This window comes from Meriones unguiculatus, chromosome 16 (assembly GCF_030254825.1).
Source record: "Meriones unguiculatus strain TT.TT164.6M chromosome 16, Bangor_MerUng_6.1, whole genome shotgun sequence".
In the NCBI taxonomy this organism is placed as follows: domain Eukaryota; kingdom Metazoa; phylum Chordata; class Mammalia; order Rodentia; family Muridae; genus Meriones; species Meriones unguiculatus.
In genome coordinates this window covers 10228808-10255429 of record NC_083363.1, presented here as the reverse complement: position 1 = coordinate 10255429, position 26622 = coordinate 10228808, and the positions used below count along the sequence as shown (strand labels likewise).

Here is a 26622-nt window from a genome sequence, read left to right as displayed (position 1 = left end):
AGTGTTCATTGATGCATTTAGTTCATGTCCTCTTTCTCCTGTCTTACTGAGATGCAAAGTTCTGTGAATTATGGTGGAGTTCTGTCTTGGTGAGTTTTTGGATATTAAATAAGGGAGAAGTGAAGATTTTATGCTATGAAAGTTTATCATGACACTCTACCCAATTCTCCTCCCCATTTGGGTTGATATATCTTATCTCAGAAAACCTTGTTTGTTTGGGACACATCATTGTTTTATTAGTTGGAGTCCAGAAATAATTACTGACTTGTGTATTGTAACAATGCTGTGTGGGGCCTATGATGAGGAAGCAAGAACGATCCAGGAAATCTGAGGTCAGGCCCCCAGTCCTCGTGAGTCTGAAATTGTGTTCAGTGTGCAGCAGTGACTTCAGATTATCTTGTTCCGACTTTTATTTTTTCCAAGTCAGCTAGTATAACCTATCGCAGCTGTTTTAAAATGTGTGCAAATGCTTTTAGTTTAGTAGGCAAGAGACACTAGACCAGCATCTTAGGTTCAGGAGAGTCTGTTGGATCATTGCCACCCACCTTCCCAATCAACCTACCCCCGCAGTTCCTCCATTTCACTTGTGACAATTGTGGCTCATTCTGTGATCCACCATGTTTATATCTGTTTAGCCTCGGCTTACATTTTCTAGTGGGATGTTGAAACTTCCTCATCTAAGCCTTCTATGTATTCTATCAGCATAATTTTAAATGGTGTTTTAGTTACCAACACACAGCTGAGTGAAACCATGAACTCCTCAATATGTCTCCACACCATTTTCTTTTATTTTTCCTACTTCAAAGCTTTCCCTTTCTTGCTCTTTTTTCAAACTCATGGCCTCTTTTTCCACTAAATGCTGTCCTATGCATGTATGTTATATGCACAAATACACACACGTACATTTCTAAATATAATCTTCTTAGTCTTTATACTGTTTTTGATCAATCTTCTTGCATCTAATGAGGAGCATTGTGTTGTTTTTATTGTAATTGCTGTGCTGGCCCTGTGCTTTATTCCCATGGTGCCAACAGAATGGTACTTCAATTTGGCAGTCACAAGGCTAGCACTGAGGTCTCTAATCACAGACAGTAAACAGAACACATTATTAATGAGTCAAACAAGAGGCAGACTCACCAGCAACTGTGTAAAAAGCGGTGATAGCCAAGAGGATGAAGACTGCCAGGTAGAGGTTTAATCCCATGGCCAGTTGAATGAATATGGCTCCAGAGAATATGGTTGCCTAGGAAAGCAATAGTTGGGATGAGAAAGAAGCATGCATTTCAGGCCTCTGTTTGTTCTGCTCCAACATCTGCCTCCTCTTTTTGCCCACATGATAGGCTCCTGCCCATCCTTCAAGACTCTACTCAGATGTCTCCACCACAATATCCCCTACAAGTCACCGAACAATTTTCACTCTATTCTGTATGCAATAACCACCATCACAGGTGGTTTATTGTTCAGTGACTACATAAAGGAAGTGGCATGTCCTGCAACCTTTTTCTGTACCATAAGGCTTATAGAGCCCCAGCAATTGCTTGTGGGAACTCTCTTGATGAGGGTATTTCAAAGAATATATTATTGGCATCAGCATTCTCTCAATGAAAATTTTGGGATTATAATAGTTGTTTTTTAAATATATACACTGATGTAAAAAAGAAGCTATGTTGACCAGGAGAACAAAATAGACAATCCATAGATGACTGCATTTAACTACAGCCATGTGATACTTGACAAAGTTGACAAACACATACACTAGAGAAATGACATTCTCTTCAATAATTGCTATGGGGACAGCATTTTTGCACAGGGTTATAGATATATGAGTCTAATTTAAGTCTTCTGTGCAAAAATCATTTTCAAATTCACAAAAGACTTCCATGTAAAGCCTGAAATACTGAACCTGCCAGAGAAAGCATGGGCACTGCACTATAAAATACAGGCCCAGGAACGTACCTGTTGAATAGGATGCTTTTTGCTCAGGAATTAAGGTCAACAATAGACAAATGGTACCTCATGAAAAGAAAACACTTCTTTACCACAAGAGAAACAATCAAACAAGTGAAAAGGAAGCCCCCAGAATTGCACACATTCTTTTACAGCTTTATCTGATAGAGGATTTATATCCATAACAGACGAAGACTTAAAAAAACAGATCTCTGCCAACCTTGTCTACAAAGTTAGTTCCAGGACAGCCAGAGCTGTTACACAGAGAAACGCTGTCTCAAAAATAAAAAAGTTAACCATTGGTAATTGCTGGGGAAATGCAAACGCAAACCACGTTTGAGTAGCTAGTAGTAAAGAAACAAAATTAACAAATGCAGTTGAAGATACAGAGAAAGTGGAAGGTTTCCACACAGTTTCAATGTAATTTATGCAACCATTTCAGAAAGTAGTTTGTAGATTTCTGATAACACTAAAGTTAGACAAGATTTCGGAGTCACCCAGGCACAAGGCCTTGGAACATGCAGTGGCAATGCCAAGACAGCCTGGGCCCAGCCCTCCAAAGGTGAAGCGCTGGACAGAGGTGTGTGGACCAACCCTAGGGGGAGCCAACAGGAAAGGGAAACCCAGCATAATGAAACACATTCATGATGACAGTGCAGATTTGCCTGAGGCAGACAGGCAGTTATTCCCAGAACAGCAAGAGATTAAAACAAACAAACAAACAAACAAAAAACCTGAAGTAGATTGTAAGAGCCAGCAGTGAAGTGAAAGAAACTGGGTGTCATTTCAAAAGGACACCTACTGATTGGGGATCTCTGTCGACTGCATTTTTAAAAACCTCAGAGCAAGCGACAGGGAATAGCCTAACTATGCCAACTATGCCCATCGAGACAGAAGCCAGCATATTGACAAACAGGGCCCGAGGACACACAGGGGACATAAGTCAAGAGCTACAGTATTTCTCCCTGTAGCTAACACAGACTTTTGTTAAACTGTCACAGTTCTCACTGAAGTAAAATTTCCCCTGGAGCATAAATCCAAATTCATACAACTTACCGGGAAGACTCATACAAAACAACACAGACAGAAAATAGAAAAGGGACAAAAGCTACAAAATAGAAGATGTATACACTCAAACAGGGACAAATGACACTAGAAATAACACAAGAAACACAGCTAACACATCAGACAGCACCACAAATGCTGAGAAGCTAGAGTCTGGGATTCTCCCAGCACTATAAGACAAAGACAAAAACATAATGGAAGATACCAGATAGTCTAGAGTATTATTTTTCAGAAGGGTTAAAAGCCAAGTAGAGGACTCCAACAAATAGACAATAAATTTAATTCAAGACATTAAAAAAAAGAAACATGTACACACACGGTATATACTCACTCATATAGACATACAACGTAGGACAAACCCACCAAAATCTATGCATCTAAAGAAACCAAGCAAGAGAGAGGACCCTAACTAAAATGTTCAATCCCCACCTGAAAGGCAAAGAGGATGGACATCAGAAGAAGAAGAAAATAGGAAACAACCTAGAAACCTGCTACAGAGGGCCTCTGAAAGCCAGAAGAAGAAATCAGGAAACAACCTAGGAACCTACCACAGAGGGCCTCTGAAAGCCTCTGCCCTTCAGACTATCAAAGCAGATGCTGAGCCTGATGGGCAACTGATGGGCAGAGTGAATGGAATTTTAGGTAAGAACTGGGAAATAGTAAGAGCTGGAGAGGACAGGGTCTCCACAAGGAGAGCAACAGAACAAGAAAATTTGAACACAGGGAACTTCCCAGAGACTCATACTCCAACCAAGGACTATTCATGGAGATAACCCAGAACCCCTGCACAGATGTAGCCCAGGGCAGTTCAGAGTCCAATTGGGTTACATAGTAATGTGAAGAGGGACTGCCTCTGACATGAACTGACTGGCCTGCTCTTTAGTCACCTCCCTCTGGGGGGGAGCAGCCTTACCAGGCCATAGTAGAGGACAATGCAGCCACTTTTGATGTGAACTGATAGACTAAGATCAGAAAGGAGAGGAGAACCTCCCCTATCAGTGGACTTGGGGAGTGGCATGCAAGCAGAGGGAGGAGGGAGGGTGGGATTGGGAGGGGAGGAGGGAGGGGCTTATAGGGGATGCAGAATGAATAAAGTGTAATTGATGAAAAATTTTAAAAAAAGGGAAAAATATAATTTAAGAACCTTAAATGACTTTCAAAAGTGGAGGAAAACATGGAGTTAGTCAATTGGCATGGAACACGTCTCGCCCCTGGGGGCAATGGTCTCCTGAACCTACTCAGACCTCGGACACCACCACTGCTAGTTCTAGAACTGATGCAGGATGTTCCAACGAGGGGGTTAAGGCTTCCCATAATATTTCCTACACCTGTTTGTTTATATCCCCCATTTTATTCATTATTAGCCAGATAGAGCCAAGTAATTGTGGTAATGATACTTGCTTTTTTGCCCAATGCTGGAATGCTAGTAAATTTAGGTATGCCCTGGTTACTCGCATGCCTCGCTGGGTTCCTGTGTCCGTTGATGCCCCTCATGCTATGACTCTCTTCAGACAGAAAAGGGATCTTGGAACTACAGCCACCATTTTTACTGTCATCTCATTGGCAGCTGTTGGAGCTACCACCGGGGCATTAGCCATGAGTCATACTGGGCAGACTGCTCAGACCCTGAATAATCATTTAGCCAATGTAGCTCATGCCTTAGTTGTACAAAAAGGAATTAATGCTCAACTAAAAGGAAGCTTGATGGTGTTCAATCAGAGGATTGACCTCGTGCAGGAACAAATTGATACCCTATGGCAAATCGCTCAACTTGGCTGTCAATGAAAATATGCTGGACTTTGAGTCACTAGCATATAACATGAGAATTTTTCCTGTGCTGCAAATCTGTCTAAACAATTGTCGAGCTATATTTTAGGTAATTGGACTGGAGAATTCGATACTACGATGGAGCAGCTGAGAGTGGCCATTGTCACAGTAAATTCTACCAGAGTGGACGCAGAACTAGCCACAGGATTATCATCATGGATTGCTGCAGCCATGAATCATCTGAAGGAATGGGCGGGCATGGGAGCGTTAGCAGGCCTTCTGGTGTTGGTCTCCTTGGTTTGCCTGTGATATATATGCAAGATTAGAGTCTCATAACAGCGTAATGCAGCCATGACCATTCAGGCCTTACAGCCATTGAAGCAGGACAGTCTCCCCAAGCTTGGTTGGCTATCATAAAAAGCTAAAATGTTACGCTCAGGATGCGAGGCTAAGCACTGCACTCAGGGTCAGCCACTTTTGACCCAGAGAAGAGCATGTCTGATTGCATGCGGGTTGATGCCCCAGGTCCCGCCTCTGAGAAAAAGGTATTGGACGGGTCTGATGCTCTTTGGGTGGATGACACCTAAATGAACATCAGTACAAAGTCCCAATTTATTTCTAATATCAGAGATCAGACCTCTACTCTTGCCTGATGCGTCTAAAACAAAAAGGGGGAACTGTAGAGAGCTGCGGAATGCTATGCCTTAAAGATGGAGCTGGTTTCCGCCTTCCACCTTCCTGATGGTGAGTGCTCTCTGTCACGAACAATTCCACATTTGGCTAAGGCTGAGGATCTGGCTTGCTTCCATGTATGTGGACCTGGACCTATCTGCATTGCCCACGTCGCACGCTGGGGTTGGCTACCCAGAGGCTATTTAAGCTGTGGGCTGGCTTTCCCCAGGGTCAGATGATTGTTCAAGGTTCCTGAATAAACTGCATTAAAAAAAAAGAAAAGAAAAAAGAAAACAACAACAACAAATATAAATTCTGGAAATGAAAGAATCAGTTAATCAAACAAATAACTCAAGAGAACGCACCATCAACAGATAAAACCTAGCAAAAGAATGAATATTAAGGATGAATGTCAAGGCCTAGACAATAATATATACAGACACAGATCAAGGGGAAAAAGAAGTACAATAAAATCCTTCAAGAAGCCTGAGGTATACTGAAAGCAAATCTAAGAATCAATGGTATAGAAGAGAGTTGAGAAACACACTAGTGACTCAGAAAGTTTGTCACTGATATAGGCGAGAATTTCTTATCAGAGAGAAAAACAGCATTCCAACATAGAATGTATTTAGAACACCAAATAGACACAATCAGAGTGAACCTCCCCACAATACATCAAAACGTTCAAAGAGAAAAAAGTTAAAAGAAAACAAGCAACACTAAAATCAGAACCATCAGAATAACATCAAATTTGTTTTCAGCAACAGTAAAAGTCAAGAAACCATGGAAAGATTTTGTGAACCCGCAAATTTATCTGTTACAATATATGACTGGGTTTAAATCATAGATATTACCAGTACACGTCACACAAGTAATTTATCTATACATGTCTATAGATATATGTTACAGATTACAAACGATTAAAGAGGGACACAATCTAGTTCAAGGAGTCTCAGGCACTGGAGAGATGGTTAAGAATGCCTGCTGCTCAATCTTCAGGCACAGAATTTGGATCCCAGTAACAAGCCAGAGGCCTCAGCCATGCCTGCAACTCCAGCTCCTGTATCCCAGCCTACCAGTGGGGAGGTGGGATTTGTTTTGAGGTGCTGGCTGAAAGTCTTGAGTCCAATGTCACCAGAAAGGCAGGCACATAGCAAACCTATCAAGTCAGTACCTCACCCTATCATGGTGGAGGCCACCTTCCTTTAGGAAAAAAAAAAAAAAATTCTGGCTTCTCTTCACGTATCATGCAGGAAAATCTCAGGTAACTTGGATAAGGTCTCACAATCAGAGTCACAAAAAACAGACCCTAACTACCAACTTCCAGAACTTTCTTTGATCTTTATATGGTGACACCTGTCTGATTACAACTCCAAAGATGTCTTGTGAATGTATTAAAATTCTTGTGAGTTTTAGCAATATGACTCTAGTTTTAAGGACAGAGGCAGAAAAATTGCTGAGGCTTGTTGTTGTTGTTGTTGTTATAAACAACAACAACGTTAAGGCAACACATGACAAATCAGCAGTATAGAAAATTATCAAAAAATTGCTATAGATAGAGGAAGAAGAAAGATAGTCTTATACACAAGAATGTGATAGAGCCCTGAAAGCAATGGATCTATGGAAGAGAATGGAGAAGGAGCTAGTCATATTTGACATAGCAAACCAGCAAACACCCAGCACTACCAGGAAAAAAAACGCTATAACTAACAATTAACCTCCAACCAGAACAACCAAAATAAAATCACAGACAATAGCAAAACCCTCCTCATTCATAATAGTAAAAGGAAGTGGCCTTACCTCACCAATTTAAAGACATGCACTAATGGACTGGATTTTTAAAAACGTTGACCCAGTTATGTGCTGACTTCAAGAAATATACATATCTAGGAAATACATCAATAGACTGAGGGTCAAAGGTCAGCAATTTACCAAGAAACATGAAGCCATAAAAAAGCTGGCATAGCAATGGTCATTTCTGATAATGTAGATTTAAAATCATTTCTAATCAGAAGTGATAAAGAAGGCAGCTAAGCATTGATAAAGGAACAATTCATTAAAATCTAGCTATTGTAAATATTTATATACCGACTCTTGCTCTCAGTTTCATAGAAGAACGTTTAAGGCATAAAAGACCACATATGCCTAGACTCAACAATAATGGGAGACTTCAATAGTCTATATATCTACAGGTCCTTCACATCAAAATCGGAAAGGAACCTCAGAGCTAGATTATGCTCTAGATCAATTGGCTTGAACAGCTGAAAGGGCTGAAGATTAGACAGAAAAACGCTGTCTATTTTTATCTGCCTATGATGTGGTCTCATAGTTAAAAGACTCCATGGCATTCACCTTTAAAAAAAGTTACTGGGTATAACAAATACTTTCAGTAAATATCAGGATACAAAGCCAACCTATAAAACCCAGTAGCTTCATATTCACCAACAGTGAAAAGAAACTGCAAACAAACAAACAAAATCCCATTAATAATGGTCTCAAAAATATCTAGGACCAAATGTTATCAAGAAGGTGAAAGACTCCAATAAGGGGAACTTTAAACCTTGAATGAAATAAGCTGAGGAAGACACTGATAAAACAAACACCTTCTGTGTTCCTTCATTGAGAAAATTAATGTAAAAATGGTATACTATCAAGCACAATCTACAGATTCCTGTGATACTGATCAAAATACCAATGTCATCTCTCACAAAACTAAAAAACAGTACTAACGTTTGTATAGAAGCACACACACGAAATCTATGAGCAACCAAAACAATTTTAAACATAAATAACGTAGCTAGAGAGAGAGATCACATTACCTGACCTGCAACTCTATTACAGAGCCACAGTGATAAAGACAGCATACACCAGGCAAATCTAACACCAGCCCGGAGATGAACCCACAAAGCTATGCATACCTAATTTTAACAAGGAGGAAAAAAATACTCTAAAAACAACAAACAAAAAAATTAGTCTTTAGCAAAGGGTACTGGCAAAATTGAATATACACCTTCAGAAGAGTAAAAATAGATCCATATCTCTCACACTGCATACAAGTCAACTCCAATTGGTTCGGAGACCTGGGGGGAGTCTGAAAATCCATCTGGGGGGAGTTTGAAGGGCACTGTATACCTAGATTTTTTCCAAAGAATTAATGAATTTATTTTTTAAAAGAAAGAAACCTGAAAACACTGAAATTGTAAGGGGAAACATTTCAGGACATACATATGGGCAACACATTCAAATGCCAGTGGCAAAGGAAACAGTACAAGAGTTGACAAATGGGTGATAAAACGAAAGAACTTTTGCACCTCAAGAAACTATCAGCAGAAGGGACAGATCACAGAATGGGGAGAAGCCTTTGACAGCTATACTTCAGGCAAGGACTTAACATCTCATAAAAACTAAAAAACAAACAAAAAAATTAAATATCAGGAAAAACGCAAAATTTCCTATCAATAACTGAACCAATAATACAATCAGAAAGATCTCAAAAGAAGACGTACAAATGGCTAGTAAGTATTTAAAGGTGTCCAGTATCTATCCAACAGAGAAATGCAAGTTAGAGCTAATGGGAAATTCCACTCAGAATGGTTATCATCAGCAAGAAACAGAAGACAACAAATGCAGGTAGACCATGCAGAGTCGAAGCTCATTTCATTGATTCTAGGAGAGTAAACCAGTACAGCCATCATGGAAATCAACGTGGAGGATTCTCAAAGAACTGGAAACACAGCTACCTTGTGACCCTGCTACACTGCAACTGGGAATATCTTTTAAGGACTCCACGTCCTATCTAGACACTACATTTGCACACCCACAGATATCAATGCTCAGTTCATGACAATAGGAAATGGAGCCACCCCACATGCGCAATTACAGATGAACAGATGATGAAACTAAAGAAAATAAAATTATGGAATTTCCTGAAGCATGGATGCAACTAGAAAACATTATGTTAAGTGGGTTAATCCCTCCCAAGAAAGAAAAATACCTCATGTTCTATTTCATGCACAGATTCTACTCTCTAACTGTTAAGATGCATATCTGGGTAAAGGCCAGGGTACTAGATAGTGGTTGTATGACTGTGAATGAAGACAATTTTGAAGAGGGAGATGTGGACAAGAAAATATAATAATTTATAAAGGCAGAAAGTTACAGTGGGAGAAGAAGGTCAGGGAGATTAGTGGAGAACTTGGCAGGAGAGAACCAACCCAAATGAGCTATATATGAAAACTGTGCAGAAACCTATTTGTAAGAGATATTGAAAAACAATGAAATTTTGAAAAATAATTAAAATGTTGAAGCTAGAACTTCATTGCAATATAGCAATTCCTATAATTTTATGTAGAAGTGAACATAAATTAGTGCCTTGAAGAGATGCCTGCATTCTTTTCTCCAGGGAATGATGGACCACACGTGGCCTCTTAGTCTTCTTGTCAGCCAGCCATGCTCCCCTTCCATGGAGCATTTCTTCACTTCCAAACTAAAGCCATTTTTATTGATTTGTTTTTAACCCATTTAATAAATTTCTAGTTCACATTATACAGTGGAAAAAAGAATGTGACAGATATCCTTTAAGTCACTGAGTAGCCATCACTTAAAGAGAAATTTTTCTTTGTATATATCCAATCTTTATATCTGAAGGCTAGTAGATGCTCTATACCTCTATTAATAGTCTCTTATCTTGTAAATGTTTTGAAGAAAGAGCTGCAGGAGGTAAAGGCATCTACAGAGCTCCAGGATGCTGACACATTACCCCCCATTTTCTAATACTGTCTCTCTATCAAGCAACCTCTTACAGGTAATATGCCAGGAGGTTCTGAACTCACAGAGGTTTGGATGGCCACCATGATGAAGAGGGAGAGGACAGTGAGGTAGATCTGGAGTCTCTTCCCACCAAATCGCTTCCTGAGATACTCTGGCATGGTCATCACCTGCAGAGAGAGACAGCAACAGGGATTCACCTCTGCGCCGACATCTGCTAAACACCTATGGGTAGCTAAGTTTTACGCATCTCATCCTGGGGATAACCAGGTGAGAAAGGTGTGCTTCCCACGGTAGGCTACAGGCTGGAACGATCATGGACACTAGAGGCAGACCATTTTAGGATTTCTTCCTAACAGTTACTAGATGCTGTGACCTTTGACAAATAGTTTTGAAACTCTTTTTATTGTTTGACAAGTGAGCCAGTTTTCTTTCTTCCCTCCCTCCTTTCCTACCTTAAGACACTCTAACAATGTATTCTAGGATGATCTTGAACTCAAGATCTTCTGGCTTCTGATTCTTGAATGCTGGAGTTATAAGTATATGTTACTGAGCTCAGCTCTAGGCTGGATTTGTTTTCAGTGTAGATATTAAATATCTACAACTACAATTGACTTATAGGCATACATTTATATTATTCTCACTAATAGTATTAGAAACGTAAAGAGCAACATCACTTGTGAGTAAGGGACCACAATCATGTGTTGTGCTGGCTACTCCTATGTGAACTGGACACAATTAGAGTAATTTGGGAAAAGGGATAGCCTCAACCAAGAAAATCATCCCACCAGATTGGCCGGTAGACACACCCTGGGTACCATTTTTTAATTAATTATTGATGTGTGTAAGCCCACCCCACCAGGGGCAGTGCCATTTCTGGAATCACGCTCCTGTATCATATAAGAAAAACCATGGTGAGCAAGCAAGTACAGAGCATTCCTTCATGGCCTTTGCCTCAGTTTCTGCCTTTGGGTTCCTGTCCTGCCTTCCTTCAATGATGGACTGTGACATGGAAACGGAAGTGGAAGTAAAATAAACCTCTTTCTCTCCATGTTGTTTATAGTCATGGTGTTTTATCATAGTGAGAGAAATTCTAACTAATCCATACAGTGAAGAGTTTTCCAAGAGTCTCCAATAAGACTTTGGATTTGGACTGATAAGCTGCTTCTAAAATGACTTCAGACTTTGGAACCGTTGTCATAGATTGAGTGTGTTTTATATTATGAGGAAGAAATGCTCTTTGGAGACCAGGGACAGAATTCTGTGACTTGGATGATTTGTCTTCCAAAGGTTTCATGAGGTTCAAATTTGGTGTTTGATATAATGGTGTTGGGACTGAGCAATCTGTACAAGGTAGGGCTCAGTGGGAGGACAGTTAGGAAATGGAATGAATGGTTATTCTCACAGAGTAAGACTGGTGGCTATAAACACACTCCTCCAGGCAATCATTTTATATTTCACCTTTTCACCATATTTTGATGCAGCAATGGCCAAAGTGTTCTGGGTATCACGTGGCCTGACCTCCATGACTGTGAGATAAAAAAAACTTATTGTTTTTATAAAGTACTTTGCTACTGGCCTTCAGATAGATATACAAAATTAGTTAAAACATACTCCAAAAGGCACCAACTACCAATTTCCAAAGTGGATCATTTTCCCTCGTTTACCCATCACTTAGATCCTCTCTGTAACTTCAAGCTCCACTAAGAGAGGTTTCACACCTCCAGAACATGAAGCTTCAAGTCTTCAAGTTGTTATAACGCTTCTCTCTTTACCCCTTTAGTTTTTATCTGTCATTAAGCAAGTTGTTTTTAGGCCAGGAAAATCTGTCATTTTTCTCCTTTCCTGTAAAACCATGATTTATGAGGGTTGTTTTTTGTTTTTTTTTTAAGTGTCTGCCATAGGCCCATTGCCCAGGTTCATTCTCCTCTCAACTGATAGAGTAGAGCTTCCTAAAACATTAAGTATGGTCATGAGCCTTGAGTTACTGGAAGCCTGTGCTGCTGCTTATTTCTCAGGAGATGAGGAGAACACCTGTCTACTACACTTGAACCCTTCCTCTCCCACACATACATGCAAACCCACTTATGTGTCCTACACATTTCCTGCATATAGTCTCTATTTTTTAACTGACCTCCAACTTATGCAAGATCTCTCATGATGTTTAACTTCTACGTTTTCTTAGCACTCTCGAGTCTGACTTTATTTTGCCTACAAAGGTGATGCTCCTCAGAATAATCCAGCTCATTTCCAACTCCTTCTGATGAGTTTCTCTTAAAGTACTTGGGTGGTCCTAGATTCAGGTTCCTGCACCAGCTAAAGGCAACCACAGTGGCCATTACAGAAGGCCTTGGAGATATTTCTCACCCATCTGTGTCCACATTTTGCACTGAGCCCTTCCAGGGAAAGAATGGCAATTTTGTCACCTGTTTATTTTGTAGCAGCAGACCATGAGAAGGTTGAATATTAAGTTTCACTACAAAGAAGTTAGTGAACAAAAGCCTGTAGAGATTCCTTCTGGCAGGCTCATTTGTAGGTCTGGGAATACTCACCCCTGCCTTGATGTAAATGGGGACAAACACCCACCCAAGAACTAGCACCATGAGCAGGGCCTGTGAGAAACCAAGGGGAGAATGTAAAGTTCAAGAGGCATTGCTTATGAGACAGAAGCCACTGAGTAGCAAAAACAAAGAAATAAACACAACAACAACAACAAAACCCAACTTGTTAAATCTTGTCCCACTTCAGCTGTTAAGATATTTGAAGATAACTGTCACTTCCTTTCCTCTGTGCTTGTGACTGAGAAGCCAAACTTTCTGAGACATAGGATGTGACTCAAGACATGAGGTGAAAGATGATTAAACAACATGGCTGAGTGGGACAAATACTTGGACCTCTGGAAAAGCACAAAACTTTTTATCACAAAGTATTGCGCTTGGATGGCAGGTGGTAAGCATGATATTCTCGAATGGATAAAGCAATCAGAAGGAAATTTCAAGCTATTTTAAGATCCTTGATGCTGATCACAGCTCCCCAGGGAAAACATTAGCAAAATCATAACTGCTCATTAACACGTGGTGTTTGCATGTTTTTGTCAGCAGTAACCATGTTCCTTCAACAACCAAGTGAGGCAACTACTTTAAGCAATTTTCCTTGTCTTATAGAGGTGGAAACCACACCTCAGAGAGATTAGACAAACACAATGTCACAGGCTTAATGAGGAGAGATGAGTTATTTACAGCCTGAGAGTTGCACCCAAGAAGCCCATCTGAACGTGAGTCTAAAGGTAAAGTTTATGGCACTATCAGACTCAAACTCTGGGTAAAGGGCATATCTAGAGGATGGGTGTATCCTGGAGGCTCTCACCCTACTAACGTATAATTAGGAGAAATATGTAACAAGGGAAGAGCAAAAGTTTTTGTGATGATTCTCAGTCATTCCTAGGTCCACCCAGGGATGGTCTGTCTAAACATTGATCATGATCTGACTTCTACACTAGTGTCTTCCTCTTCCCAGTATGCACACATTGCATGAAAAGATAAGATCAAGTTTCTGAAGCAGCCGCCAAGTCCTCTCCATTATCTGTAAAGGATGTGATCACAAAGGATCCCGCAGTGCACTATGCACGTTTTTCTCTAGGTGTTTTCTACATTATGGGATTCATTTGGAAGCTTCTTCGATGGGATAACTGCTGCTTTAGTATTTTATATATTTGATTTCTAGAAATATACACACCCTAGAAATATAGGGTCCAGGAAGGAGAGATACAACTGATCAATGGGGAAATGATAATGGATATTGAGTCATAGACACAATATTTTCTGGCAGGAGTAATTTCAGAAGAATGGTCATAGGGTCAGTAATGATGTGGTCAATGTTCCAGAGATGCTTAAGGACAAAAAAAATGGGCCAACATAAAGAAAAGTAGAAAGAAAAGCAAGGAGGAGGACATTCTATATGTCCCAAGGGTTTTTTGGAATAAGTAGAATTTAAGTTTGATTGAAATAACCTCAAATGGGCTTGCCTGAAAGGAAAAGCCTTTGACAGCACTTACATTCCATTCTACTGCTGCAGTAGCGATTCCTGAAGCCGCTCCTGTCCCAGCCAAGCCCACAAAGTGGTTGCTGCCAATGTTACTTGCAAAGAGAGAGGCACCCATCTGAAATGCAAGAGAAGAGAGTGTGGATGGAGTTAAAAGATGCAAAGTAGAGTTATTGGCAACAGAGATGATGTTGTGTTTAAATAACTTCTTAGAACAGAATTCCACCAACTGCAGCTCACATTCTGAAATTGTGTGTGTATTGTGATTTTTGTTCATTTTATTGAACTAAAGAAAACATATCTCAAGTAGAAGAAAATCAAAAGATTACACAGGGTGTGTCACTGAATTTCAATGAAAAAAATACTCTCCGATGGATTTCTTTAAAAATTGCCTTACAGCAGTGCTTCTCAACCTTCCTAATGCTGTGACCCTTTAACACAGTTCCTTGTGTTGTGGTGGTCCACACTCATAAAATTATTTCGTTGCTACTTCATGACTGTAATTTTGCTTCTCTTATGAATCATAATGGTAAATATATGATATACAATACCCAAATGGAGTCTTGATTTACAAGGTAAGAACCACTTCCTTACAGGGACTGGAGAGATGGCTCAGTGGATAAAGTGTTTTTGGTTAAAAATGAAGACCATGTTTCAGAGTTCAGACCCAAATAAATCCAGGCAATTGTGTCAGCCGCCTGTAATCCTAGAACTCCAGAGATAGAGAGTGGGCTCTCTGGGTTAAGCTGTCTAGCTAAAATGGGGGAGCTCCATGCTCAGAGAGAGATTATGGTTCAATCAATGAAGTGGAGAGCAACAGGGTAGATACTCAGTGTCAACTTCAACTTGTTTTGTAGACCAGCTGGCCTCAAACTCACAAACATCTGCCAACCTTTGCCTCCCAAGTGCTGGGATTAAAGGAATGTGACAGCACAGCCGGGCTCATTTATTTCTTTTGATTTTTCAGGAGTCCACAGTTGAGAAGCTTTGAATATTTGAGAAAGACTATGAATTTTCAAAGAGACTTTTGATATTTTAAAGCAACAGGGCTTTTGAAGGGTTTGAATTAAAAAAAGAAAAAATCTTCGGGGCTTTTACAGTTACTTATATTTTACATTGTGATGTAAATATATTAATATAATCTTGAGAGATAAACAAGAAAGGAAAGGTTGTTGGTTAATAGTAATGTACTAGTATATCAAGTAATTCTTTTTTTTTTCAGTTAGTATGACACAGATAGAGTTATTAGGAAAAAGAAACTTGAATTGAAAAAAGTCATCATATTGCCTTTAAACAACTCTGTGGGGTATTTTCTTCATTAATGATTGATACAGGAGGCTGGAGCTCACCTCTGGGAAGGTAGTCTTGAATGGTATAAGAAAGCAGACTCAGCAAGCCAGTACCTACATATCTTGAGTTCCTGCCTCCAGATTTCTAGCTTGGCTTGTTGACTGTGTTGCAGGATATTTGATCACACTGTGAATCTCAAGATAGTGTTGTTTACTGGGAAACCTGTTTCTCGTTGTGATGTGGCTCAGCCCTAGCACAAACCTTTAACTAGAAGTTTTGTGCTTGAATTAAATAGAATCAGTCCTAAGTCAAGAGGTGGAGCAAGCAACAAGCTGACATGTAGTGAACATAGGGAAAAACCATAGAGAGTAAGAGGAAGTCAGGAGGACAGATAGGGAGATGAACCGGAAGTAGAAAGGAGGGACATTCAGCTTAAGGGGTTTTTGAGATGGCACAAAGGAGACTTTTTTCTTTTGTAGCGTTGGCTGAGTGGGAAGATCGCCTGGGTGTTTTCTCTACCTCTCTGAGCAGGCAGGCGGCTTTCATCCCAGCATCTGACTCCCAAGCTGTTATTGAGAAAACTGAACAACTGAGATTTTGTTAAAAACATATTTGGTGCTCCAGTGCATGGCATGACCACAAAGAGAGAGAAATCACGCCAGCTGTGGAGAAACTGAGAAGCCATCAGATTTGGTAAGTCACCTGGGAGGTCCTCAAGGAGAGAGTTAAGGATGGGAAATACCATAATACAAGGCATTAGAAATCTGTATAGTGTTACTTTTGATGCCTTAAAAATAAACACAGAAAATGAAAAGCTGTGTGACTTAATTGAAATTTGCTCAATACTGGTTATGATTATTACGATTTTGGTATTTCATATTTTATTAATATTCATAGTGGATATTCATAGTTCTGCATCCTCTCAAAGAAAAAAGCTTTAGAGATACAGAAAAGAGAAAAACATAAAAAGTGGATTGATAAGATATAAGCCTTAGAAGAAAAATTACAGAGACTTATAAACAAAAATGAAAAAAATACTCAGACACAGGTGGAGTATTTGGACAAGAACCTATTATCACTGCATGATGAAACTGAAGAGGGGTGGCCTAAGGTTGCTAGAAAACTAACCTTGGTTTATCCAGTAACTACACAAGACCTACCTGTAGATGATAGGTACCCCCAAGGTTATGAAGAAGTTAATGGAATCCTATAAACACATGTTGAGGACATTTAAGGAAGCAATCATTTCATATGATGTGCTTAGATATAATGACTCTTGATGAAAGCAATACTACTCTGGGTGTAACCAAGGACAGAAAAGTTTTCAGTAGATAAACCAAAAATTTCAGGAAAGACCAGAAAACAAGTATTTTGGCAAACTTCTATAAATGATGAGACCAAGGCTAAAATACAAGTAAATGGCATTGAAATTGAAGGTTGAGTAGACACAGAAACAGATATAGCAATAATTTTATCAAAATCTTGGTATCCAGATTGGCCTCTTGGGAAGGTAAATATCTAGCTTTTGGGGATTGGAACTTTATTCCAGCTAAAGCAAAGTGAAAGATGGGTCAACTGCATAGAGCCAAATGAACAAATAGGAAAATTAATATCATGTGGTTAGTATGGTCATGAATTTATGGGGACAGTGGTAGAATATATTTTAAAATGCCAACAGATCTGATATAAAGTGATTTATTTGGGGGAAGGGATGGGGAGAAGAGTCAGGGCCTGAGTATGCCAGGAGGGTTTAGAAAGAGACAGAAATAAACACACACACACATACACACACACACACACACACACACACACACAGACTGTGAGAGAACATAGGAGAAGAGAAAGAGGAGCATCATGGGGGGCAGGAGAGAAACCAAAGCAGAGAGCGTTTAAGAGAGAGAGACAAGAGTGGCAGGTTGATCCTTTTATATCAAGTGCACAGCTGAAATGTGTCTGTCACACACTTGATGACATCATAGATTACTAGGCAACCTAGAAGCAGGCTGTCTTTACACTAACAGACATGATTTGTTGTAGCAATGGAAGACACAGATTAACATTCCTCCAATCTCAGAAACAAATCAAAAAATAAAGGGTGCTTCTGAGAAAAATATTAAAAGGTATTATCAAGAACAGTCACAGACTGTACAGATTGCACATAAGCAGGACACAACAGCTGTTCATCTTTCAAATGTACCAACAACTCTACCTTTAAAATAACTAATTGGCAAGCCTGTGTGGATAAGAATGGCCTATGACAAAAGAAAAATTACTGATCCTAGAATAGCTATTACTGGAACATCTAAGTGCTCAACACAATGAAGGATCTAACAGCCCAGCCCACGGAAATTCCCTGTGTTTGTTATAAAAAAAAAAGAAATCAGGAAAATGGAGGATGCTAACATATTTAAAAGTCATAAATAAGATGATTCAGCCAATGGACTCTTTATGGCCTGAATCCCATTGCATTTCTTATAACCTAAATCAAGGCCTTTGACAGTAATTGATTTAAAAGATTGCTTTTTACAATCCCTTTGCATGAGCATAATAGTGAAAGGTTTGTTTTCTCAGTACCTACTTATAATAATAATTGCCCAATAAAGAGATATTATTGGAAAGTCTTGCCACAAGGAATGTTAAACTGTCCTTCTTTGAACTAATATTTTGTACAACAGCCACTAGAAATAACTCATAAACTGTTTCCTCAGTCTATAAGTTACCATTATGTGGATGAGGTCTGCCTGGCCAATTCAGATGCAGATACCTTAGAAAGAATGTATTATGGAGTAAAGATAATTTTTCTGTGCTGGAGATTACAAATTGCTCCTGAAACAATACAAAGAACAGATTCTATCAATTATCTAGAATATAAAATATATTTATGGAAAATTTGACAGCGGAAAGTACAAATCAGGAGAGATCAATTACAAACTCTTAATGATTTTCAAAAACTGCTGGAGATATTACTTGGCTGCAGCCCATAATTGAGTTAATTACTCAAGAGCTAAGTAATCTATTTCAAACCTTACAAGGTGATAAGGACTTAAATAATTCAGAAAAATTATCAGCTGAGCCTGAGAGAGAATTGGCTCTGGTAGAAAAGAAATTACAGGATGTACAAGTGAATTACATGGACCCAAAGCTAGATTTTGCAATGCTTATTTTGCTTTCTACTCATTTTCCCACAGGAATTCTTATGCAGAGAGAAGATGATATCTTAGAATGGATAATTGTAGCACACAAACAGAGTAAAAAAAAAAAATAAAGACCTATGTAGTTTCTGAAAGAAAAAAAAAACAAGACTTTGTCAGTTAGCAGGAATAGACCCAGCAGAAATTGTAGCACCCTTTACTAATGCTGAAATTAACTCATTATGGGCAGGAAAATAAACATTGGCAAAGAGGTTGCAGTAATTTTTTGGGAGAGCTTAACAACAAATCTCCCTAAAGCATGGGACTTCAATTTATAAAAAAAGAACTAATTAGATTCTCCCTCATGTAGTAAAAGGGACACCAATTTCTGTAGCACCTACATTTTAGACTGATGCAAATAAGTCAGGAAAGGCAGGTTATAGGTTAGGAAAAGTCAGTAAAATGGTTCAGAACTCATATGACTCATTTCAAAAATCAAAGCTGTATTCCATTCTTATGGTATTACTAGATTTTCCCAAATCTCTTAATATAGTTACTGACTCTCACTAATGAGAAAGTTGTTTTGCATTGAAACTTCTGAGCTTATTCCAGAAAAGATCTAATTGCACTTTGAGATACTCTTAATAAGGGGAAAGGGGAAATGAAGGCCCCCAGAGATAGAGATGTTGGTATAATGTTCTTGTGCAATGTATATAGTGTACCATTCAAATGCTGATTTCTCTACCCCACTATCTGGTTTCAATCTGGACATTGCATTGTGATGCTTATTCTAAGCATCACCTGTCTCAGGTTTATGTAAACATGCCACCATTTGTTCTCTGTTATTTCAATAAAACAACCAGCCAATGCTGTGCAATGGAGAGTATAGGATGGGACATCCTGGTCCAGAGGGGAGGAGTCAGGAAGAGAGATTGGAAGGAAAGGACTTTAAAGGGGAGATGAACAAGACCCAAGAAATGACTAAATGCAAATATAATGTGGGAAATCTGAATGAGAGGAAGCTATGCAGGCTGGGAGTTTTAGGATGGAATAATTATCGCCTAGCTTCATGCTCTAGGTTAACTAAATATATCCTAGTCTGTGTATGTTGATTTGGGTATACAGTTGGTTTAGGAATAACCACTATTTAATCAAAACATAAATCAATAATAAATATTATCATCAACAGATAGATTATATAGTGCTTTTCTAACTTTAAAGTTTTAAATACTAATGAGAAAGAAACAAACAACTGCAGAGAGATATTGGATAGTAGAAAAACTGCTGAATTAAATCAGTCTGTATATTTTAAACACATCTTGACCTCAGAATGGAAACTGAGATATGTGTTATATTGGGGAAGAAGTTTTGCCTTTGTTTCCACAGAAGAAAAGCTGTAGATGTCATCAAAACTGATAAATATTTGAACAGGAGAGACCTCCTGAATAAAGACAGGTGATAGTTTATCAGACAGTTTGGTCATTTCATCCAAACTAACTTATAAAGACTAAGAAATGCCTTTCATTTGATCAAACATGAAAAAACAAAAAAATTTTTTTTTCAAGTAATTTACCAAAGGCACACTTGCCTTACTGACCTGAAGTGAAAAATAAATTTTCTTAAACAACTTAATTCCATGTTAGAATGTTAGCCTATAGATGGCCACTTGGCCCATGCCATCTTGGACATCAGCTTTTGAGTTTTATTCTTAAATAAAAAAGGTTTTATTTGTTTATTTATTTATTGGCCATTTGGTATTAAAAACATGATTAAGAGATTTTAAATGTTTTAGGTAAACTTAAAGGGTACTAAAGTTCAAACTTGTTTTCTAAATCTCCAAGATTTAGAACAACTAACTGTTAGATAAATGGCAAAGATATCTGGTCATGGCATGAATAGAAATGGCAAAACCTAGCAAAGAGTGGGAGCGACTTGGAGCTAAGATAAAATGTTTGAGCAGGGCAATGGTAGCCCATGCCTTTAACCCCAGAAGAAAAAGATGAATCTCTATAAGTTAATTGTTTTCTAAATTCTAAAGTTACAGTGAACAAGGTAGTGGTGATGCACACATTTAAGTTTCCCACTACCCAGGAACAAAACCTCAGATACAGCTCCTAATTGGTATGCCTGCACACTAGAGAAACCACATACCATATTTACTCCTTCCCCAAAAGAGGCACATATTGAGCTGTGGGGACCAATGAAATGGCTGATGCATGGTTTACTGATGGTTCATCAACCACTAATGGAACCAAAACTAATAGAAAAGAATAGCCTATAGGCCTGGGGATGGAATGGCCAATACTGAGGAAGGAATCACAAATTAGTGCAGCACTATTGGCTATAAGACAAACAACTATGAAAACAAAAGGAAAATCTCTAATCTTCTACAATTCATGGGGTATGTACAATGGTCATCAAAATAGAAAACCACTACTGGCAGATAAATGGCAATGATATCTGGTCATGGCATGAATGAAAGTGGTGAAACTTAGCAAAGATATCAAATTTTATGTAGTTCATGAAGGCAAGAGAGTGATTTAAATTTATGAGCACTGGCACCCATGCCACCATCTTGCCCCATCCTGTTGGACAGTTACCCAATGTAGACTGATGGTAGGATAGCTCAGGTGAGCACTCCCTTTTTTCTTCCAACCATGAGGCTGGTCCCACCATGGGGGATACCCAAATGCTTGTCTCTTCTGTCCTACACAGAGATAAGTGGCAAATGGTCTTTATGTGGTCCCAATTCAATGAAAAATGAAAGCTGGATTTGGGGCTGGAGCATGATTTTCTCTTCCTGTAAACCCACACATGCCTGTTAAAGGAAAATCTAAAATCTGTGTCTTGTATCAGAAGAGCTATCTGGAATGGGACAAAGGGAAACAAAAAAAAAAAAAAAAAAAAAAAAAGCTCTATTGCTACTAATCTCATAATCTTTGTTTTTGCATTTGACTCTTCAAAACTTTTCTTAAGGTATAACTATTACCTCAAAACCTCTAAGATTATTAGGTATATATACATTTTCTGAGGTGATAGCATTCATGTATGATAACATTCTGTATGATAGCATTCATACAGAATAGTACTTAATTCTAGAAATAGGTTTCATCTAGCTTTCTGTACATGTTTTCATGTTTGAGTCTGAAGCAGGTAACTAGGAACAAAGCTTGTATGCCTTGGATGTACTTAACAGATTGTGGTCCTCAAACGTTTCAGAGTTCTGCTGAATATGACATTTAAAATGTATAGGTTCTCCACAACAAACTATGACCACTCCTAACTGTAACCTTTGAGGTCCCCAACAGGGTGATGGTGCCCTACAAAGATGAACCCACCTGGACTGTGGTAACACTAACCACTGGGAAAACTGCCCTATGCCCCTCCTGCTGCCAGGCTCTGCACTAAGATTGACACAAAGCTGACAAACACCATCCAAAGATCAGTTTGGGACTGCAAACTGCTCGGCCATTCAAGTAACTGAGTTCACAGGAGACTGGCACAAACATTTTACAGAACTTTGAAACAAGCAATCCTTAACCCTAAGACTGTTAGACAGTCTTAACAGTCTAAATACAAGTTAGACAGTGTGAAAAGCTTGGCAGCAATAGCTTCGTTAATATAAATAGTTTTACTGTGTTAGAGTTAAAATCTTTCCTTTTTTATTTAGAAAAAAAGGTTGCAGAATTTTTAATTACACTGCAACCCCCCAAGATTTTGTTGTGTACTGGAAAAACCTGTTTCTAGTTGTGCTGTGGCTCAGCCTAGCACACACCGTTAATCCAAGAGCTTTTTTTTCCTGAATTAATTAAAATCAACCATAGGTTAAGAGGCAGAGCAAGCAACCAGTTGTCAGGAAGTGAACATAGGTAAAATCCATAGAAAGTAAGAGGAAGTCAGGAGTATGGAGAGAGAGATGTACAGGAAGTAGAAGGGAGAGACATTCAGTTTGAGGGTTTTTCAGATGGCATGGGGGAAGGAGCCTTTTTCCTTTTTGGACACAGGCTGAGTAGGAAGGTCAGCTGGATGCTTTCTCTGCCTCTCTGAGCTAGCAAGCTTTCACCCCAGCACCTGGCTCCTGAGTCTTTACTGGTAAAATTGAACAACTGAGACTTTGTTAAAACAACAGGACTGTAATTTGTGATATGTAAGGCAAACAAACTCTGTTTTCCTCAGGGTTTATTATTATTATTATTATTATTATTATTATTATTATTATCACAGCAATAGAAATCCAAACTAAAATACTTGCTTTGTATCCTAATAGGTGCTTTGTTCTGGAGAAAGTACCATAAGCTGGTTAGAAAAAAATGCAAATTCTTTATTGTTTGAATGGAATGTTCTATACATAGATATTGTGTCTAATGAATTATGATGCCATTTAACTGCTAAGTTTCCAAGTGACTGGATTAGAACAAGTCTAATCCCTCTTTAACACAATAGACTTGAGAATGTTACATAAGGCTTTTGAATGGACAAATTGTTTTAAAACCACAAGAGTGGTAATATTTTGGAAGATAATCATGTTTCTTGGCTTTGCTATTGACTTCATTGCAATAGCAGGGTATTGTTGAATATTGAATAGCAAACAAAGTCTCATGTCCTTACAATTTTGCTTCTCAGACAAACTTATTGAGCACTTTCTTAAAGGTACTATGATGGTTCTATCAGTAGTCTCTGAAATGAGCCTGTCTGCTAGTCCCCTTATCAGATTTTTGCAATTTAAATCAGCGTTAAGAACCTCATCTGCCAGAGTGAGGGACTTCCTAGCCAACCTCCTAGACATAGGACATTCTTTTCACTTATCTTCCTCTCTGTTCTGTCTGTTGTTCTTAAGATTCAAAGGTTGAAAGGTCTCTCCATTACAGAGAACAACAACTGATCAAAATGTAGGGTTGTGGATCCCACACCCAGCTGACACATCTGCAGCACATCTCCTACACCTAAGGCTCAGGGAACATTGCTGAAGAAGGGGTGGCAAGACTGTAAGAGCCAGAGAAACAGAACGTTTCCTATTGGTTTGTGTCTCCTAGAATTGTCAGAGAACCTATGCCTATGAAGTCTCACCATGGTTGCCTAAACATGTCCTGAACAAGGAGAGCACCAATAGATATGCTAAAGTAGAAGAAAGAAATCTCATGAGGCCTCAACCCAGGATGAAGAACTACAGGCAACTAAGGAATGCTGAGATCTGGATTAGTCTTCCCCAAGGAAAAGCACACCAATTGGCTATCCAATTGCAAACAGGCATCCCTGAAAGCATATGCGCAAGTAACATCACGTAGACTGAGCAGGTGTGTAGTTCATCTCTCTCTCTCTCTCTCTCTCTCTCTCTCTCTCTCTCTCTCTCTCTCCATTTCTGTCCAGAAATCTCTGGCCCACTTACTGGCCACCAGGCTACATCTCGACCAGCCAGGAAGAAGCCTCCAACAGTGCCTCTGTTGCTTTTCATCATTGCCTGAGGAGAAAGGAATTGAAGAGATGGTGACAGAGCATCAGGTGCATCACAGCCCTCTAGTCACACCGGACAGAATGCTGGTGGAAGTGAGTTCTCAGCACTCTTCCAGAGGGACACACTCTCTGTGGACTGTTGCATGGACTGAGTTGCAGTGGATGTCAAGGACTGAGAATATTTTAAAAAGCAGCTGTCTGCTGTCAGTTGTGGAAATGATGTGAGATGTCCTGTGATGTGTTGGGTGAAAATCTGCAGCACAGAATTAAATATTGAAAATAACAAAAAGAACAAAATGATATAAGTGACCAACTCACCAAGTTAGAAATTTGAACAATAAATGGAAACAAAGAAAATGAGGTAATGTGGTTTGTTGTTTGTTTTTTTTTCCCTATTTTGTCAGGTGCTGGAGATCCAAACAGAGTAAGCCTGCTGTTCTTGGTCCTCCTTCTATTCAAATAATTATGTTGCCTTAAAAATGAGCCTATTTGGCACTATCACATACATTATATATATATGTATATATTCATATACATGTATATATGATTTACACGGAAAGACAATGACATGAGTAATGATTTCTTGTCTCAGTTTATCGTGACACACCTCTTCCCCCATAACACTGTACCCCAACCCCACCCGAAGGCCCATATGGTTTCCACGTACCCACAGCCCCACAGCTAGCACGACTAGGAAGTAGATGACAATGACGGAGATGTCAGCAGCATTTTGAATGCGCTGTGACAGTATAGGAGGCTCCTCAGTCGGGGCCATAGAGCTAGGACTTAGAGTGCTAGCCATGGCTTCAGGTGGTTCAGCCTCCTTCCAAGGATGAGTCCTATCTTTATGTAGGCACTGGATTAATGATTAATCCTCAAGCAAATGGAGCGAGATATCAGGGATGATCTTGGACACATGGACCTTAAACCTCTCCTGTGTTTCCAAGCTTTGGGACCTTGGCCCTTCAGCAGTCAGTGTTCTTGATAGTGTGTAAGAGTGAGTGATAACAGTCAGAAATGGGGTACAAATAAGAAGTGATGAGCAGAGCATTCACTGATGGAAAAGACAGCACATTCAAGACTGGACAGGTTCAGCTGCAGCCTAGGGAGAGAGTAACAGGGTCTGGGGAAGATGCTGGGAGTGTAACAAGAGAGGGATTAGGCAAAGGCTCCTTATAAAACATGTAACGTAAAATAAGGTTTATTTTAATGCTTCCAAAGCCCTGTATTTCTCAGGGATGGATACTATGAATGGGGTTCATACCATAGTTTGGGAAAATGTGGGATTCTGGTCAAATAGGATTACATCATGTTCTCCTCCTTCCTCTCCCTCAGCCCGCCCTACCCACTAGCTCGTAAAGCCTTCTCATGTCCTAATGTAACAATAATAATCAAAACAATAGAGGAGAGCAGCTTTTTTTAATTCAATTTTTATTTTTTATATTAAGTGCAGCTTATATACTTTGTATCCCAGCTGTAGCCCTCTCCTCATTCCTTCCCAATCCCACCCTCCCTCCCTCATCTTCTCCCTGCCCCTGTCTAAGTCTACTGATAGGGGAGGTTCTCCTCCCCTTCCATCTGACCCTAGAATATCAGGTCTCATCAGGACTGGCTTCAATGTCCTCCTCTGTGGCTTAGCAAGGCTGCTACTTCCTCAGGGGTGGGAGGGAGTCAAAGAGCCAACCACTGAATTCATGTCAGAGACAGCCCCTGTTCCCCTTACTAGGGTGCCTGCTTGGATACTGAGCTGCCATGGGCTATGTCCAAACAGAGTTTCTAGGTTATATCCATGCATGGTCCTTGGTTGGAGAATCAGTCTCAGAAAAGACCCCTGTGCCCAGATATATTTGGTCCTTGTGGAGCTCCTGTCCTCTCCAGGTCCTACAAACTCCCCCTTCTTTAATATGATTCCCTGCACTCTACCCAAGGTTTGGTTATGAGTCTCAGCATCTGCTTTGATACACTGCTAGGTAGAGTCTTTAAGAAGTCTTCTATGGTAGGCTCCTGTACTGTTTCTTGTTTTCTCCTACTTCCAGTGTCCATCCCATTTGTCTTTCTAAGTGAGGATTGATCTTCTTAACCTGGTTCCTCCTTCTTGTTTAGCTTCTTTAGATGTACAGACCTTACAGGTCTATTACCCACTTATGAGTGATTATATTGCGTGTGTGTCTTTCTACTTCTGGAATACCTCACTCAGGATGATCTTTTCTAGATCCCTCCATTTGCCTGCAAATTTCATGATTTACTTGTTTTTAATTGCTGAGTAGTATTCCACTGTGTAAATGTACCAAGTTTCTGTATCCATTCCTCTGTTGAGGGACATCTTGGTTGTTTCCAGATTCTGGCTATTACAAATAAAGCTGCTACAAACATGGTTGACCAAATGTCCTTGTCATGTACTTGAACATCTTTTGAATTTATGCGTAGGAGTTGCATAGCTGGATCTTGAGAAAGCACTATTCCTAATTGAGAAAGCACCAGATTGATTTCC

At 39.4% G+C, this 26622-nt stretch overlaps 1 protein-coding gene across 1 annotated transcript in view; it reads right to left on the bottom strand.

Moving 5' to 3' along the window:
• LOC110561760 (solute carrier family 5 member 4-like) overlaps positions 1 to 24936 on the bottom strand; it is a 51503-nt gene extending 26567 nt beyond the window's left edge. Inside the window, exons 1-6 of the mRNA XM_060369343.1 lie at positions 24799 to 24936; positions 24067 to 24138; positions 14273 to 14377; positions 12771 to 12830; positions 10284 to 10388; positions 1138 to 1243 (exon numbers count right to left, since the gene is read on the bottom strand). Coding sequence (XP_060225326.1) covers positions 1138 to 1243; positions 10284 to 10388; positions 12771 to 12830; positions 14273 to 14377; positions 24067 to 24138; positions 24799 to 24933 — 583 coding nt within the window. The 5' untranslated portion in view covers positions 24934 to 24936. The remainder of the gene's footprint in view (positions 1 to 1137; positions 1244 to 10283; positions 10389 to 12770; positions 12831 to 14272; positions 14378 to 24066; positions 24139 to 24798) is intronic.
• Between the last annotated feature and the right edge of the window lie 1686 nt (positions 24937 to 26622).